Source organism: Galeopterus variegatus, unplaced genomic scaffold (assembly GCF_000696425.1).
Source record: "Galeopterus variegatus unplaced genomic scaffold, G_variegatus-3.0.2 Scaffold551, whole genome shotgun sequence".
In the NCBI taxonomy this organism is placed as follows: Eukaryota; Metazoa; Chordata; class Mammalia; order Dermoptera; family Cynocephalidae; genus Galeopterus; species Galeopterus variegatus.
Window position 1 is genome coordinate 115,555 of NW_007726662.1, and position 18,411 is coordinate 133,965.

Here is an 18,411-nt window from a genome sequence, read left to right on the forward strand (position 1 = left end):
GCGCCCGCGCAGGCTACGCTTCTTCCTTCCTCAGACCCCGACCAAGCGCCGCCTCCCCCGGGAAGTCCTTCCAGAGCCCCCCTCTCCGGGATGGTGGAGCATCTTCCTCCGCCGTCCACTGCTCGGATGTGAGAGTGGGAACAGACGTGAGCTGTGGGCCACGGAGTGCCGGGCAGTTTACACTAATTACCTTGACAGAAAAATTACATAATTTGTAACCTCGCTTTATGAATTGGGAAACCGGATCAGGTGTAGTAAGTGACTTGCACAAGTCAAATGGCTGGAACAGTGCAGTGCTGAGAGCCTATCCCTTGGTGGCTCATTCGTGCAGCCAGCCTTTATGTGCACCTAGTATGTGTCGGACACTCTTCCAGGTGTCTAGGACACACTGTTGAACAATGATGTGTGTCCTTGACGTGATCGTCTCATTGTGGGCTACTAAGTCACAGTTGTGTCAATGCTCCTACAGGGAGTAGGGGGGTGCCATGGGATCGTAACCATAGTGGGACCTGTGACTGGACATATTTGAAGGAGAAAGGAGAGGTCTGGACAGGCTCATTTGAGTTGAGCTTTAAAGAATAAGTAGAAACTAAAGAGAGGAAAGAGACTACTACCTGCAAAGGCTGGAGGCATGAACAAATGATGCATTTGTTGAACTGATGGGAGGACGAGGCTGCAGAGGTAGAGAGGGGCACATAAAAGTTGTAGGCAGGGGGATGAAACAGTGGCTGCTCTGAGGGGACAGGTTAGAGGCACCCAGATTGGAAGCAGGAGGTCGAGTCAAGGGTCTGTTGGGTGGTCCAGGGTTGAGATGAGAGCAGCTTGGACCAGGACAGCCAAGGAGGGGATAATGACTCCAAGTAAAAGCAATGGACCTTCCCAAGAGGATGGATGTGGAAGCAAGGGTCAAGACGATGCCGTCCAGACCCAGCCAGTGTCTGGCTTGAGACAATGCTGATGAGTGGAGGTGTTCTCCACTACAACTGAAAACACCAAAGATGGACCACAATTTGGAGGAACATGGTTCCTTTTGGACACAGTAAGCTTCATGTGCTTTCACCTACATAGATGGAGGCTCAGAGAAAAAGTCCGAGATGGAGAGAGGAAGGCATGAGTCACTGACTTGGAGAGAACGTATGGAATAAGAGACTGAGCCTTGATGAACTGTTATATGATCCAAACTAAGAATCTTCCAGGTAAAATGCTGTGGGAGTCCAGAGAGACAAAAAACAGTTTTGGCCCAGCCATCAAGGAAGGGCTCCCGGAGGAGGTGATGTTTGAGTTCAAGTTTGAAGGATGGGAAGGATTTCAATCAAAAGAGAAAGTTTTTTCTCTGAGAGAACAGTTGATTGAGAAATTTCTGTTGTTTATAGCTCAGTGTTTGTATTAGTCTACTCGGGCTGCCATAACAAAATACAATAAACTGGTGCTTTAAACGACAGAAATCTGTTTTCTCACAGTCCCTGATCACGGTCCAGCAGAGTCGATGTCTGGTGAGGGCTCTCTTCCTGGCTGGCTGACAGTCACCTTGTCTCTTGTCCTCACGTGGTGGATATGGGGCAGGGAGAAGTCTCTTCTTATAAGGACACTAATCCTATCAGATTATCCCCCTCCCTTTAGACCTCACTTAACCTTATATACCTATTAAAGGCCTTATCTCCAAATACAGTCAATTGGGGATTAGGGTTTCAATATATGAATTTGGTGGTGGGGAGGGGAGAGGAGGGAGGACACACAATTCAGTCTATAGCAATGTTGTATGGTGATGCTTAAAATGTTTTAGTCTTGCTAAAACTAAAAACATTTCTCCCATTCATTGTGTATTTGCTCTGTTTTAAAGCACTCCTTTAACACTTAGCCAGGCTGTTTACAATTCTGCCTGAGCCCTTACTTCCTGCTTCCACTGTAGATCAGCCACTGGTGAAAGGTTAGGGTCTTCATAGTCTTTTCTGAGCGTGCACTTGGCTTTCTAAGTGACCCAGTATACATGAGTGCTTTTGAATGCCTTAATTTCCTAAAGCCTGTAGATCAGCCACTGGTGAAAGGTTAGGGTCTTCATAGTCTTTTCTGAGCATGCACTTGGCTTTCTAAGTGACCCAGTATACATGAGTGCTTTTGAATGCCTTAATTTCCTAAAGAACCTCTCTCCCTCGCTTTTTCTCTTAGGCTTTGTGAGGTCTATTGTATGTCTCCACTGTAATCTTTTGCTTAGGCAGCTGCAGGTTTTTCATTCGCCTTGTTGTTTTGAGCACTGCCCACGGCTTTTCCACCTTGTGTGAGATCCACGTTAGGCAAAGACAAGTGCCTTGTGTCAGTCCTTCAGGAAGCCCCCAGATGGATTAGGAAAGACAAGTATAACAATTTGCAAATAAGGTCTGCTCTGGTCCCTCTGGAATCAAAGACCAGGGTCCCATACTGGGAACACACGGGCTGTTCTTTTCAAGACTGCCACCAAGTCAGGGAGGAGGTGGGGCAAGGACAAGTAAAAATGCCACAGAGCTTTCCTACTGCCTTAAAGTGCCTTTTTCTTGATTCAGTGTTCACTTAATTGCTGTAGACCTTTGACTGTTTTCTAGAGTTTTCACAAAGTTGGTTCTAACAGTTGCTGATTGTTTTCTCGATGTTTCTGTGGCGGGATGGGAGTTTGGAGCTGTCTACTCTTCCATTCTGCTGACATCTGCAGACACTAAATTGTGTTCCTTACCGCTGTCACAGCCAGCATTACTGCATAAGTCCAATTAGATCATTTATCTATCAACAATTATATTAAAGCAGAAGGCATAAATGAATGTTTTGTTATAATATACAACTTACAAGTGGGGGGGGGGACTCCCCATCTAGTTTGTCCACAAACGCCATCAGGTTTACCTGTCACCTCTCCCTGGTCACTTGTCTCTTGTGTACATTCTCGGCACTGTTGGCAGGGAGACGGCATGAGCAGAGGGTAAGCCCAGAATCCAACCAATCTGCTTTTGAATTGGTCTTCACCATTTAGTAACTTCATGGCCAAAGTCAAAATCAAGTTATTTTTACCTTTATGAGCCTCAGTTTATTTGCTGGTAAAAGGGGAATGTGGACCCCCACCAAGTGGCATGAGATTCCGATGAAAAAATGGCACATAGAGTCACGGCCACCACTCCTGCACCTAGTAAGGGCTCAACAAGTACTAGTTCTTATTACTCCTGGAGACAGGTGGGGTGTCATTGGGAAGGGGAGGAGGGGACAGGTTGGGACGTTTGAGGACAGCACTCAGTCGGGTCTGGTTGGAAGATGGTTTGCAGTGAGAGATTCGGGCTTGTTTTGCCCTTGGCAACAAGGAGCCAGCACAGGTTCTTGATGAGATCAAGGAGGTACTTTAAGAGGCCAATTCTGAAGGAAGAGATTTGGGGAGGAGATGGGGGTGGGGATGAGCTATTAAGAAATATTAAGCCAGTGGTTAGAAATTACATTCTGAAGATAGAAATTAAGTCAAGGAAACTTGAATCAGGAATAGTTATGATTTTAAATGACATCTATATGTTGTGACTTCCAAATTGATATTTTTAATCAGGAACTCTCATTGCCCCTGGGATGTTAAATAGGCATCTCGAACTAGGATTGTCCAAAATTTCCAAACCAGACTAGTAATACTCGCCACACACCAGCACCCCTGCTGCTCCCCGTGTCGGCTCACATCAGCTCCATTGTTTCAGACACTCAGCCAGAGCCCTTGCAGCTCTGTCTTCAAAGTAGCTCCAGAATTCAACCCTTCTCGCCCCTTCTTACCACCACCCCCCACTTTTTGTCCAGCTGCTGTCTCCTCTTGCCTGGATTATTTCCCTAGGCTCCTGACTGAGTTCCCTGCACCTGCCCTTGTCCCCTCACAGCCTGTTCTCAGTACCAAAGCCAGGTGAGGCTGTTAAACCTGAGTCAGAGCCTGTATCTGCGAGAACATTCCAGTGGCTCGCAGATAACTCAGGGTAGAAGCCAAAGGCTTACAATGTCTACCAGGCTCCCCGTGGCCTCCCTGACCTCGTTCCCTCCCACTACTACTTACCCTGTCCTCTGGCTCACTCTGCTCCAGCCACACTCGCCTCTTGCTGACCATGGAATGCTCTTTCCCAAGTGGCCTTCACTCTTTACTTTCTGTCTTCCAGTCCTCCTCAAAAGTCACTTCCCTAGGCAGGCCTTCCTTGAGTATCCCCACCTAAAATGTCAATGCTTCCCTCTGCCTCCCTCCCTCCTCCTTTGTTTCTTCTTAGTGCTTGTAAGTATCTAACATAACGTGTATTTCACTTGTTTACCTTGTTATCCTTCCCGGCCACTTGCATGTATGCTTCGGGGGAGGAATTCTTGTCAGTTCTAGTCTATGCTGGATCCTGGTGCCTAGAACTGTGCCTGGCTTATTGTAAGGATTGATAAATATTAGTTAAGTAGAATCCAGCTGTCCCATTTCTCAGTATCTTCTTTATTAAAAAAAAAAAAAAGACACACTTGCATAAAGAGGTGTGCCATGAATGTTTCCTGCAACATCCTTAGTGACAGTGTAAAATTGGAAATGACCAGAGAAAGGAATGGCTAAGTGAATGCAGCATGTCTGTCATGTGAAATGCAGTGCAGCAGTGAAAGATAATGCAGCACGTCCATGTATACTGACAGGGCTGGGCCACCACGTGCAATATTGTGAAACGTATTAGGAATATTTGGTCTTCTTCCCCATTTCCTGCATACAGTTCCTAAAATCCTTGGAGTCCCCAGAGTGACAAGGGGGTCTTTCATATGAGTTGACCGATGGCTGAGGGCCCCTAGGTGGCTTCAGGATGGGGGCTGGTCACCAGAAAGACCAAAGCAGGATTAGAGGATTGGGACTCTCAGCCCCAACCCCCAGCCTCAGGGTGGGGAGAGGGGCTGAAGGTTAAATTGATCACTAATGGCCAATGATTTAATCAATTATATTAGTCCATTTCTGTTGCTTATAACGGAAATACCTGAAACTGGATAAATTATAAAGAAACAATATTTATTGCTTCCAGTTTCAGAGTCTGGGAAGTTCACAGTCCAGGGAACACATCTGGTGAGGGATTTGTTCTTGGTGGTGACTCTACAGCTACGCCAGATGTCACATGGCGAAATGTCAGGAGCAAGAGAGAGACTAACTTTCTCACTCACTCTCCTTACAAAGCCCTCAGAACCATGCCCATGGCCACCATTAAACCATCAATGGGTTAATACATTCACCAGGGCATGGTCCTCACAATGTAATCACTTCTTAAAGGCTGCAACTTTCAATTACCATAATAGGATTTCCCACCTTCTTAACACTGTCACAGTGGGGATTAAGTTTCCAATGTGAGCTTTGGGGGAACAAACATATCCAAACTAGATCATCAATCATGCCAATGTAATGAAGCCTCCATAAAAACTCAAAAGGACTGGGTTTAGGGAGAGCTTCCAAATAGCTGAATACATGGAAGTTCCTAGAGGATGGCACACCCAGGGACACACTGGAAGCTCTGCACCCCTTCCCCCACACCTCACCCTGTGCATCTCTTCATGTGTTTCCTTTGTAATATCCTTTATAATAAACTGGTAATCACAAGTGTTTCCCTGAGTTCTGTAAGCCACTCAGCAAGTTAACTAAACCTGAGGAGGGTTATTGTGGGAACCCCAATTTATAGTCTGTTGGTCAGAAGCACAGGTAAAACAACCCAGGGCTTGCAATCGATATTGGAAGTGGGGTGAGTCTTGTGCAACTGAGTCCTCCATTTGGGTGATCTTATGTTATCTACAGGTGGATAGTGGTGTAATTGAACTGAATTAGAGGACACCCAGCTGGTGTCTGCTGCAAAACTGACTGCTTGCTTGATGTGTGGGGAAACTCCCCCACACACATTTGGTCACAGAAGTCTTCTGTGTTGGGTTGTTGTGGGTGACAGCAAAGGAAATACAGTTCGTTTCTCAACAGACCACAATATAGCACGAAGGGAATAACGCGTGTTCTTGAATTTCATATACACTGTGATCCCACTTCCACTGAAAAAGACAAAGAGAGATGGAGGGGAGGAGGAAGAATTATGGGTGATTTTTAAATTTTTGTGCTTTTCTATAATTTTTAAGGTTTTTAAAAATTGTGAGTCCCAGGCTGACTTGATTAGCTCAGTTGGTTAGAGCTCAGTGCTGATAACACAAGGTAAGTTCAAGGGTTCAGATCCCCTGACCAGCCAGCAGCCAAAAATAAATAAAATCATGAGTCTGCATTATATTTTTAATCAGATAAAATTCTAGGATTTAAAATATATATCTATATAGAGAGAGGTTTTTTTTTTTTTTTCTTTTTTTTTTATACCAGCGAAAGTGTTTTAAAGAACCAAGAAAGGAGATGGGTCAGAGAGGGTGGGGAGAGATGGGCGAGCCATTGAGCGTGCAGATGACAGGATGGCTTCTTGGCCTCCAAGAGGGCAGGTTCTGGAGACACGAGGCTGCAGGCTTCTCTGCAGGAGGTGAAGGAGGGGTGGAGACGAGGAAGCGAAGAGCACAGGCTGCTCTTCCCACAGGAGGGGAGGAGAAGGAATATTTTGAGAAAATCAAGGAGAGCATTTTTGTGGTTGAAGGAGACTCGAGGATTGCATGGTATCAGCAGGTGGTTGATTTGTAAAGTAAGCTCTGAATGTCCATGAATGATAACTCATATAATCCTGGCAGCCAACATTTACTGAGGGCCTGCGACAAGGGCCAGGGTATTAACAACAGCAAAGAAGGGAACATCTGCTCCCCTGCATCCCACACAGCCCCCCTCCCACTTAGACCCAACCCCAACCTCACAGCAAGCAGGGAGTTGTACATGTGCAGGCCCTTCTCTGTAAAATCTGCATCTGAATTCAGTGTATTTCTTTAAAAATCATAGACCTTTATTGTTTCCCCGAAGCCCTGCTGGCTCTGAAAATATGCCTGGTCTTTCTTGAACTTACCATGCCTTAAGCAATCTGAAAATTTTTGTTCTTTCTTTATTATCCACAAGTTATAATAGCTCAGCCAAAATGTTTCCTCTATGGCCTTAATTTAGGTGAAACTAAACTAATGCTTAGCAAAAAGTTCTAAGTACTTTTCCTAACCATGGTTGCTCTTGCCAAATGACTCACTCAGAGGAATTGGAAAGAATCAAAACCAACCCTTAAAACAGAATCCATCCCTATTTAACTAAAACACCTATGTGCCATTCCCCTGTCCCTAGCTATGCATTAGCTGCACTCGTTAATGGTCCTTGGCATTGCATCTGTGCTAAGTAGAGGAGGGAGAGAGGTCTGTCTGCATACCTTGACTTCTAACCAGCAGCATCTAAATCATTCACAGATGGTGCACAATTCCGCCAGCACTGAGAGGAGGGTGTCTGTTCCCTGTCTCTTCAGTTTATCTAGATCCCCCATGAAGAATGAGGTGCCACTTCAAAGAGGCGGGCATTCTGCGGGTGGCTTTACAGCTTCTGGTTGATTTATGCTGGAGTTTAGCCACTGCCTTTGTGCAGACTTTGTTTCAGGGAGTATATTTATCTGACCTTTCTTTGACTAGACAGCCCCACAGCAGCTCATAGGAAAAAACAGGTCCTCCATGTAGAGAGGTGGCATTTGAATGAGCTGCAGGAATTCCGGGGCTTCTCCTTGCTTGATTCCTTAAGCCTGCACTGGCTTCCCTACAGTGGGGCTCAACACATCTGTGACGGATGGGAAGGGGACAGGTGTCCTGAGGCTGAATGCACCACATAGACTCTGAGGAGGCTTATCGCTTTAGTAAGAATTCGACCTATGTCACTGGGGGTCCAGAAGAGTCGTGGGCAGTGCCTGCACCCTTCTGAGTTTGCTTATTCATTGAGCCTGTGTTAACACCAGGCACCTGGGGCAGGGGCAGGAGTGGGGATTGTGGTTAGTGAGGAAGATGCAGACCCTTAAAGGCCACCAGAGCCTGTGCTTTGCAACCCTACAGAAGGTAGAGTAAAGAGTGATGTGGTCTCTTGAGGGGGTTTCTTCCTATCGGGCTTCATTTGCTCATAGATGAGGTGAACCCCATTATTCGGCACCCCCCAAACCATGAGGGAGATTATTCGGTGGATCGAATCCTTTTTCTTAGCTACACCATGCCACATAAGCATGACACTGTCCTCATAACACAACCTGCAAACCCATTGAGACCTGATCCTACCATTTCCCTTCAGGGAAAGGGTCATGGGCTGGCTGTGGGCTGCTTGCCTCCTGGGACTCCCCCTGTGGGGCCCCTCCTCTCCCACCAGAGACAGTCCCTGCACCTCCTTGTTCTTTCCAGAACCCCTTAGGCCTTGGAGAGCTCGTGCTAGGTGTTAAAGCAAGGGGGGTGCGGGGCGGGGGTCAGGGGTGAGGTAAGGACAGAGAAGCTGTTTTGCTCCCAGTTTCTTCCTATCCTCCAGAACCCCTTAGGCCTTGGAGAGCTGGTGCTAGGTGTTAAAGCAAGGGGGGTGCAGGGCGGGGGTCAGGGGTGAGGTAAGGACAGAGAAGCTGTTTTGCTCCCAGTTTCTTCCTATCACGTTTAAATTCGTTCTCCAGGAGTGTCTTCAGGCAATACAAAGCCAAAGGTCATGGAGGCCAGGTTGTCCCTCCCCACTTGCAGCTTCTCCCACCTGAGGGGGTATTGCCAGGGGAGGGTGAGATCCCAGAAGTCTCTGCCTATAGACTGCCCTTATGTCCCCCTAGGTGACCAACTGCCCTTCCACATCAGCTGTATTACTTCTTTTAAACAAGTCATCCGTCCGAGCTGAGTGCCTTCTTCAAAGACATTCAAGAACAAGACACTTAAACAGGATACAATAACATCAATATGCCAAAGACAAAGATGCAGGCATCCTTTAGAGAGAGGAATTAGCCGACGCAGGTCAATTAGGGCCACCACTGGGTGCCCAAGGAGCGCTACCGTGTTAATGGAGATCCTTGCTGAGTCTGTTTCTGAAGTTCCTTTCCAGAAGTGAGACTAAAATCATGCAATTAAAGTGTTCACAGTTGGGGCTGGGTGTTTTTGAACAGATTGAAAGATGAAGAAGTGGACACACCAACACTGGGAAACAGCAATTGTCTCCGTAATTAAATGCAATTAACTGACATCACCGTCTGCTTTTCTCCACCCAAGACTGATTGAAACCCTAAGACTTTAAAAAACATGCCCCCCATCTGATTTCTCCTCCATCCTAACCAAAATTCTCACCAACATATGAAGACTGCCAAAGGCGGGGATCCAGCACACCAGCTCCAACCCCAGTGTTACAGGGTGGTCAGATCCAGAAACGGGGGAGAAACATGCTGGAGAAAACAAAAGCTCCAGGCTGCCCAATGTACATCATTTCTCTTAAAATGTATACCTTGCATTCCCACAGTAGGGATAAAATCTAACAATTTTTCCATGGCTGATCTCTGGGGAAGGAGGCACTGAATATAAGTGATAACCAAAAGTGACATTCCCAAGGTGAGCATAGAAGATCAGTCCATTAGCTTTTTTAAAAAAAACACTTTTTTCTGACATAAATAATCTGGAAATGCTGAAAGAATAAAGAGAAAAAAGTTCCACAATCTCACCACAGAGATAATCACTGGTATTTTCTTCTTCCTTACATACATCTTTTAATTACTATTGAATATATATTTTTAATATGTATTGTACATATTTGTATCCTGACTTTTTGCTTATATTACAAGTATCTTTCTTGTCATGAAAAAAGTTCATAAACATTTTTTAAATGTGCAAATAAAATCTCATCATATGGACGTACCACTGTTTCCTTGACCATCCTCTTGTTATTGGACATGTAAGTTATTCACAGTATTTTGCTAATGTAATAATACAGAAATGAACATCTTGTTGCAAAACTCTGCCTGTATTTCTGATTTTTTACCTTAGGAAGCTTTCTTTTAAGTGCAATGTCCTGGGCCAAAGTTTAGAATCATTTTTTGAGGCTTTTGGTATGTACTACCAAACTGCCCTCCAGGAAGCTGGCCAATTTATATTTCTATCAGTGGGGTAAGAAGTTGTCTAATCCCCTGAGTTCCCTGCAACACTCAGTACTGCCTCTTTAAGGTTAGCGCAATAGCGCTTTCCCAGAGAAAGCTCATCGTTTAACAGATCGTAAAGCTGGCCAATTTATATTTCTATCAGTGGGGTAAGAAGTTGTCTAATCCCCTGAGTTCCCTGCAACACTGAGTATTGCCTCTTTAAGGTTAGCGCAATAGCGCTTTCCCAGAGAAAGCTCATCGTTTAACAGATCGTCTGAGTCTGGGGCAAGTTGTAACCAAACCCTAAATTGCTCAGGCCTCTGGCTGTGCTTTCCAGCAAAGGTGAGGACCCCTGGGGTCCAGCTCCAGTTAAGTGCCCACTCAACCTGGGCAGCTAGAGAGCAGACAAGCTGCTGTAACCCGTGAGGACACCTACATATCAGGTTAACCTGGAGACTGTCCCCATGTCACCCAGTTCCCTCTCTGTCTTTTCCAGCTGTGTTGGCCAGAGACGGACACAAGGTCGTCCTAGAGAAGATAGAAGACTGGAATGTGGTAGAACTCGTGGTGAACGGAGAGGCGATCTTCCACTGCAGCATCCAGGACCTGGAGTTTGGTAAGTTCTTTCACGAGGTTTCCCACCAGCATGTCGCCTCCTCTGCAGGGTCGCTCAATTTCTAATTGAAATGATTGGTGTGTCCTGCCTGGATTCAAATTGGGTTTCTTTCTGAGTTTTAAACATAATAAAAGCCCTCTGTGCTGTGGGACATGAAGGAGAGCATCCCAAACCACACGCAGTAAAGTGCCTGATACTCTGGGCTTTTTCCCAGAACACTGGAGGTAGAAGAGGAAAGAAAGTGAAGTGAAGCCCTGGACTTCAAAAGGTATGATGGAATTTAGGAATAAGGGGCTTTTTGCACTTTAATCATGAGTGTTTTATTATTTACTTTCAAATCAATTTTTGTTCCGTTTGATTATTCTATCTTGACTTGCAATTAAAGTCAATTCACCAGCAGTGCACAGCGTTATCAGCAGCGTCCTTTGCCCTGGAGAGCTTCTGGCCTGGCAGGCTGGCACAAGCGTGCCTCCCTGTGCTTGGATATAAAAGCTTTTGAAATTCGCTAATACTCTCTTAAAGGCTAGTTAACATTTTACATGCCTGTGGGCCTTTTGAAAATGCACTCCTGGTGGAAGCCATATGTATGTGTGATATTCTGTTAAATTGTATATAAAGCTGGCCAAGAGAAAATTACTTCTATTTCTCTAGGAGGTGATGGTAAACTAGACCCACTGTGCGAAGAGGCCAGGATAGCCGTGCTCAAGGCCTACTGATCTCCCTGTGGAACTGGCGTTTCAAGCATCCAGCACAGCAGCTGCCCCCGGCCATTATGTGATGCAGGTGGAGTGACCATGCGGGGCATGGACACTGGGCTCTCCCAGTCAGAACAAGTCTACGCCAGCCTGTCCTTCAGCTTCACAGTGCCTGCTTTCTCACCTGCCTGCACAGGCGCCCCCCAAAATAATAAAACCACATCATTTGCAGCCTCTTTCAATCTCAACCCATAGGGAGAGCCCTCCAATATCAGGTACACACTGAGCTGAAGGAAATAATAAAATGCAGTCTGATAACAAAGCACCATCCCTTACTAATAACACACAGTTGCCAGAGGCATGCGGGTTCCGTTCTGCAGTAAGTGAGGAGCTAGGATCAGGTCGAATTACAGAGGGGTGGGGGACATAGAGACCTTGGGAAGCCTGTACCACAAGTTAAGCTAATGTCAGTATTTGGAAACCTGGCTAGTCCTACAGATTTATTTCTGGTTCCCGATGGAAAAAAATATTTTAAATTGCTAATATAAAATGAGCTGAAGTCAAATCTTCAGTTATTCTCATTTAAAACAAGAAAATGATCTGCCTTCTTTTGCATTAGCCAGTCCAGCAGGCTGTCCTGAGGAGAGCACGACAGAGTCCTGGGCAGAGCAGGAAGTCTCCCCTGGCCCTTTGGTGGAAGATAAAGCCGTAGAGCTCAGCGGGTTTTAGATCAGTGTGAAAATCAGTCATGTCAAAAGCATGTTCTTTTTCCCTGTGGGTCCTAAGGAACTGTAGTATAGATTCTTAACTGTAGAGTACAGGGGAGAGAGAGGGCAGATTCTGATCTGATGATGTTAAATGTGACATCATGGTAGGAAGGCATCACGCCTGTCAGATGTCAGAGTCCCTAACAGAAGACTGGAGCCCTGGGCACCTGTATGGAAAGAGCAGGGCTTTCAGAACGTCAAGAGGGCCGCAGCTGGCTCTCAGAACCCACCCCTGGCCTGCCTTGCCTGCCTGGGGAGCGAGCCCCCATCACCCTGGCCAGCCCCAAACCCTCCCGCACCCCACGACTTGGAAGGCCCCCCTGGACTCCATGAAACTTGCCTAAGCTCTTTCTCTCACCCGATGAAATAGAGGACATGATTTTAAAACCCCAGCCCAAACTCAAAGATTACAAACCACCTAGAACTCTTTGGAGATATTTAATCATCTCCTTACTGAGAAACTGAGGCTCAAAAAAATTCTTCCTCTTGGTGTCTCGTGCTGGTTTTTACATGTCTTTAGTAACCCTAGATTTAGTCCCTTTTTGTCAAATACCAGCTTTTACTATAAATGTAGCACTCTTTGTTTCAATATAAACATTTTATTACAAGAAAAATACATTTTTATTAAAGAAAAATGGAAAAATACAAGTAATGATAAAATACAAAATAACATTTTGATATATTCCAATCTGGATTTCTCCTACTTATCTCTGAATATTCGTAAAGAGATAGACATGTCCAGAAATCGGCTTTACCCGTTTGGGATCACATTATCTGTTTTTTGTTTTGTTTTGTTTTTAACTTAACATTTTATGTTGAGCCTCTTCTTGTATGATTAAAGTATTTACTGACTGTCTGAAATAAATAAATAAATAAATAAATAAATAAATTTCTGAATCCTTCAAGATAAAGGAGTTCTTCACTTAAAACAATTACCTTAATGTACTTAAGGTGATCTGTCATTCAACTGTTACTTTCATTTAATAGCAGTTATATCTTTAAGAAGGTAGGTAGAAAATAACTGAAGGAGGGCTGGCCCGGTGGCACACTGGAGAAGTGCGCTGCTTGGGAGTGCGGTGGCGCTCCCGCCTACACTGGCACTTCTGACCTAGTATAACTCACCCTATTCTTTGTGATGCACCTCAGTGGCTCAGACTTAGGAAACACGTATATGCCTCTTCCTGTGTTAGCTGGTTTGTTTCTTTTGAACTCGGTCTTGATTCTTAGCATTCTTGGAGATCATTAGTGAAATATTTGTTTTACGTGTGACTCTAAAGATGCTAGCTAAAATTCAACTTGAGGACTGGCCAGTTAACTCAGTTGGTTAGAGCACGGTGCTGATAACACCAAAGTCAAGGGTTGTGATTCCCTTAGCAGCCAGTGCCCAAAGAATAAAAAATAAAATAAAATTCAACTTGAAGAAATTGCAGGGACCTAGGCAACTTTTTTTTTTTTTTTGTCTTTTTCAGTGTCCAGCAACGGATCGCAACCCTCAGTGTTGCCTCCGTACTGGACCGGGGACCGGCAACGGGATCGCAACCCTCGGTGTTGCTCCCGCGCCTCGCTCAACCAGTGAGCGGGAACCGGTCTGTATGTGGGATCCGAACCCTCGGGCGGGAGCACCGCCGCGCTTCCCAAGTGGCGCACTATCCAGTGCGCCTGCTGGCCCCGAGGCAACTTTTTTTAGCAGGCATCAGGTGCAGATACTTAGAAATTAAAGTAGAACTTTTGAAACTTGTGCCATTTTACATTTTAAGGCCTATTCATGAGGAAAAAAAAAAGTTATTCCTCAGTCTTTCCAAATCTGAAAGGAAGTCTGCTCTTCTCTATTAGAGTAAGTTCTAATTTAGTTAGCTATACGTCTGATCATTTAAAATTAAACATTTAAAAGGATCATGGACAAGAGCATGTCTGTGGTTGTTGAGACAGCGGCTAATCAGGTGCTGTAGTCCTGGCTGTGAGCTGCTGTTCTCCCTCACAGGAGGAAGACTGGAGTTCTGTGCTGTGTGAACCGGAGCTCACACCCCCGAGGCCCGCAGCGTCCAGCAGTGGCAGGCCGAGAGGCGCTCAGCTGGCAGAAGAAAACCACAGGGCAAACGGCACAGCCAGCTGGGGATGGCGGATGCACTGGGAGAGCAGTGCCAGGCTCACAGGGTTGGCTGCCTCTCAGCTCCAGTGATGCTGTTGCTCTGCAGGAGGGGGCAGGTCTGCTGGTATCTTCTGGATTTCTCCAGAAAAGCTGGAAATCTGGATTTTATTTGAAACTTTTAGTTTTAAAGTGTTGGCTCAATTTTTTAAAAAATGCAATGCCAACTAACGAACAAAAGCAACCATCTTTGTGGTCCATTAGTACTATGATCATCTGGGTGTATATCTCCAGTATACACCTTTGGTCTGGGTGTAATTTTCCCCAGAAATTCCATGGTCACCCTTTCCGTAAGGCACAGCCTTCCTGTCCACTGCCGTGGCATGTATAGACTACTCTTTGTTCCAGTGAAACCACTTGACCCAATCATTTGGTTATGCAAATGAAAAGCCCAGACTCTATTTGCAGATCTCTGAAAGGAAGACATTCGAGAAGCTGAGACCCGAAAAAGACTTATTGTTCTGTGATCAGGTACAAGGGGCCCAGCTGGAGGCTGGGCTGCAGCTGTCACGTTTCCTGCTGGGAGATGCCTCTAGGTGAGGTGTTGGACACATTTGCCTGCGTGGTCACAGTCCTTTGTGCACAGTCCTGTGTTCAGCGAAGGTCTAGAGCTGAGACCTGCAAGACTAAAGAATGGTAAGTCCCAACCCCCTCTTCACACGGGAGTGACAAGTCAGGGGAAGCTCAGTCCAGACTGTACTACTGATGTCCCTGATATTTAATATTTAAGACCAGGGAACACACTGGCATAGCAGTCTCCTGCCAGCAGATTCTACATCCTATTCCCACATTCTGGTCTAATGGGTCTGGGATAGAACCCAAGGATCAGCATTTTTACCATGAGCTCCACATGATTCTGATGCACGTAGGCCACCTGCAAAGAAGTGGCATTGGGTGTCAGGGCAAGACCATATCCCCATACGTAGAAGTGCCCTGTCAGTCATCCTGGGAAGGCCTAGAAAGGCTACCCCTAGACAGGTGAAAGGGGATGTTTCTTCCCTCTGGGCCTCATGTTCTCAGGTCTGGATTCCAGAGAGGCTAACAGGACTCAGATATACTCCTGGGAGGTGAGAGAAGCTGGTTTCCAGGGCATGGAGGTAGGCTCGGGGTGAAGCTGGCGAGCGTCCTGTGGCTGGTACCCTGTGCACGTGACCAGTTATCCCCGAGCCTCCAGCCAGCTCTTGCTAACGTTGCAGCACCATCTGAGCTGTGATGTGAGAGGTCTGCTCTTCTGCTAGGTCTGTGTCTACTTCTGGGGGGAGGGAGGGAAGGGCCGGGGGAGGAAATATCCCTCCAGGTGAGCACAGCAGCAGCAGTATTGGTGGCCTCAGAAGTGAGTCCAGGCTGCATGGAGGCCTCCCAGAGCAGTGTGGGTGTCCATCGAGCACACAGCCCCCGTCACTCCTGTCCAGAGAACGGGCACCTTGGAGGCTGTGAACTTGTCCTTTGACCATGCAGGAGGACACTTGTGAGCAAACTTGGGGTTTTACTGCTAATCTTTCACTTACACCCATGAACTCAGAAGAACCAGGCAGTGTTTGGGTTGTACATATAAAAATTACCTGCCTTTCTTTACAAATCTGTTTATTAAAATCTGCATTTACATTAGAGGGTCTTTTATGTTGGAGAAAAAGCAACACACGCCTGCGCTGCTCTGACAAAGGGTGGTAGTGGAGCTGTAGCTCTTGAGGTGAGGGGGGCGTGGGGGAGGGAGGTCTCCCTGAGGCTGTGTCAGATGCCACCGTCCCACCTGCAGACACTTGCAGTGGAGACTGATGTGACTGACCCAGGCAGTGGGCCTGCAGCTGAGCGAACCCGTCCCCCATGTGAGCTTTGTTCAGGTGGGAGGGCTAGGCCGAAAGCCACGGCTCCGTACTTTCTACAAAGTGCTGCTTCTCTTTCCATCAACTTATTTTAAACTTGGGGGGTCTATTTCTGAACTGCTGTAACGATCAGGCTACAAGTTGTTCCCCAAATTCATAATGGTTTTTCATACCTTTTAAGTCCTACCACTGACCTACCCCTTATGCTCCACACATACAATGTGTCGCGCCACATTTCTCACGGTTCCACAAAGTAAACCACGGCCTTTTCTTTTCTCTGCTCCCTCATCTGCTCCCTCCTCCTGGAGTGCCTGTGCCGTCAGAATCTCGCTCAGCCTTCAGGTTCCCATTCACCTACCAGGCCCTCCTTGGAGCCTCCCCTGCCCCCAGTCAACCCCCTTACACCAGAGGCAATGTCACAGGCACTTCCCACCACGGGGCATGACATGCCGAGGTGCTGGCTTGCTGGTCTCCCCAACACCCCTGCACAATGCACTCACCCATGACGCTGCTCTCTTCTCTTTGCCTTTGTGCTCGGGACAGGTAGGACCGAACAAAGCAGCATGTTGAGGAAAAATCCAAGACCACAGAGGTCGGAACCAGTTAGAAGTGGGAGGCTGTGATGGTTAACTTTGTGCATCAACTTGACTGAAACACAGGGTGCCAAAATACTTGGCCAGACTTTATTCTGGGTGTTTCTGGATGAGGCTGACATTTGAGTCAGTGCACTGAGTAAAGTCGATTGCCCTTCCCAATGTAGGTGAGCCTCGTCCAATCCACTGGAGACCCGAACAGAACAAAAGGAGGGGAGGAGAGTTCACTCCCTCTGCCTGTTTTCAAGCTGGGACAATGGTCTTCTCCTGCACTCAAACTGGAATGTGTCCTACCAGCTCCTCTGGTTCTCAGGCCCCCAGAGCTGCTCTGGAGCTACACCGTCAGCTCTCCTGGTTCTCCAGCTTGAAGACGGAAGACAGTGGGACTTCTCAGCCTCCACAATTGCATGAGCCAATTCCATACAGATATAGATGATATAGATCTCCTATTAGTTCTGTTTCTCTAGAGAACCCTGACTGATCCAGAAATCTAGAACTGTAGCTGCTCCTCTGTCCCTAGAGATCCTGACTCCACCTACCTCTCTGCTCACCATCTGAGCATGAAGCCTTCTGTTTCCTGATGGCTGCCGAGTTCCAGGCACCAGGCATGTGTTGCAGGCAGCTGGAAGGAGGAAGGGACAGGAAGGGTTTGCCCTTTCTTTTTTAGAAGAATTCTCAGAAGCCACGCATAATCTTCCACCTGCATGGCCAAACCCAGCTACACGAGGGGTTGGGAACTGGAGATGTTCAGCCAAGCAGCAGCACGCTGCTGATGCATCTTGTTAGTGAGGAAGAGGGGAAGGATGGCTGAGGTGAGGTGACCAACAGGCTCGGCCTTGTGCTGGCACAAAGTCAGGGCTCACAGTCTGCTAGTGCATTAAAGGGGACTCGGTCATCACTGAGGGCTATGATGGGTCTTATGGCAAGCTGAGTGTTTTAGGTCTGGGAACATTTCTAGACAGTTCTAAAGCCTCTCACCATACCTCCTTCCTCCTGCTGGATCCTACAGGCAGACTCATCATAAAACATGGACTCCCCCTAAGTTATAGATCTATAAATTTAATGTTACCCAAATAAAAATGCCAGCAGGACTGTTTAAAAACAAGACAAACTGATTATAAAGTTTATACTGAAATATAAATAGAAATCCGAAAACTGACAGACGAATATACTGTATGACAAAGGGCTTTTCAAATCGGTGGGGAAGAGTGCTCATCCTAAAGACGTTAGGACAGTGGGACAGCCATCGGAGAAAAGATGGATTTTTACCTATTCTTGTCCTAGAATAAACTCACAGATCAAATATTTAAATGTGATAAACAAAATCACAAGCTTGAAATTGTTTTATAAACTTGGAATAAAGTAGGTCTTTATAAACATGACTCAAACCCAAAGACAGAAGAACAAATGGATAAATTCAACTCCATAAGAGCAAAAATGATTTTGTGTTTTAAAAAAAAAAAACAACCAAACATCAAAAGTTAAAATACATGTGGGGAAAAGCATTTTCAACATAGAACTTTAATCCGTACAGAGTTCCCACAAATCAGTAAGAAGAAGGCTAACAGCCCACACACAGGAACAAGACAAAGGGCAAAAAAGAGACAATTCACAGAAAAAGAAATATAAGTGGTCCTTAAACATGGGAAAAGATGTTTAACCTCACTCATAAGATCAGTGCCTATTGAAACAGATACTAAATCAAAAAATGTGACAGCGCTTTATGTTGGCGAGGACATGGGGACAGACACGCATGCACTGAGAGGCAGTGTAAATTGATAAAATGTC

The 18,411-nt window shown here is 46.2% G+C and overlaps 1 protein-coding gene across 1 annotated transcript in view; it reads left to right on the plus strand.

Moving 5' to 3' along the window:
• The window catches only part of LOC103588326 (chromosome unknown open reading frame, human C10orf53), a 23,033-nt gene extending 11,718 nt beyond the window's left edge, over positions 1-11,315 (plus strand). The window contains exons 3-4 of the mRNA XM_008570003.1: positions 10,480-10,599; positions 11,251-11,315. Of these exons, the coding sequence (XP_008568225.1) occupies positions 10,480-10,599; positions 11,251-11,315 (185 nt within the window). The remainder of the gene's footprint in view (positions 1-10,479; positions 10,600-11,250) is intronic.
• Positions 11,316-18,411: the final 7,096 nt, after the last annotated feature.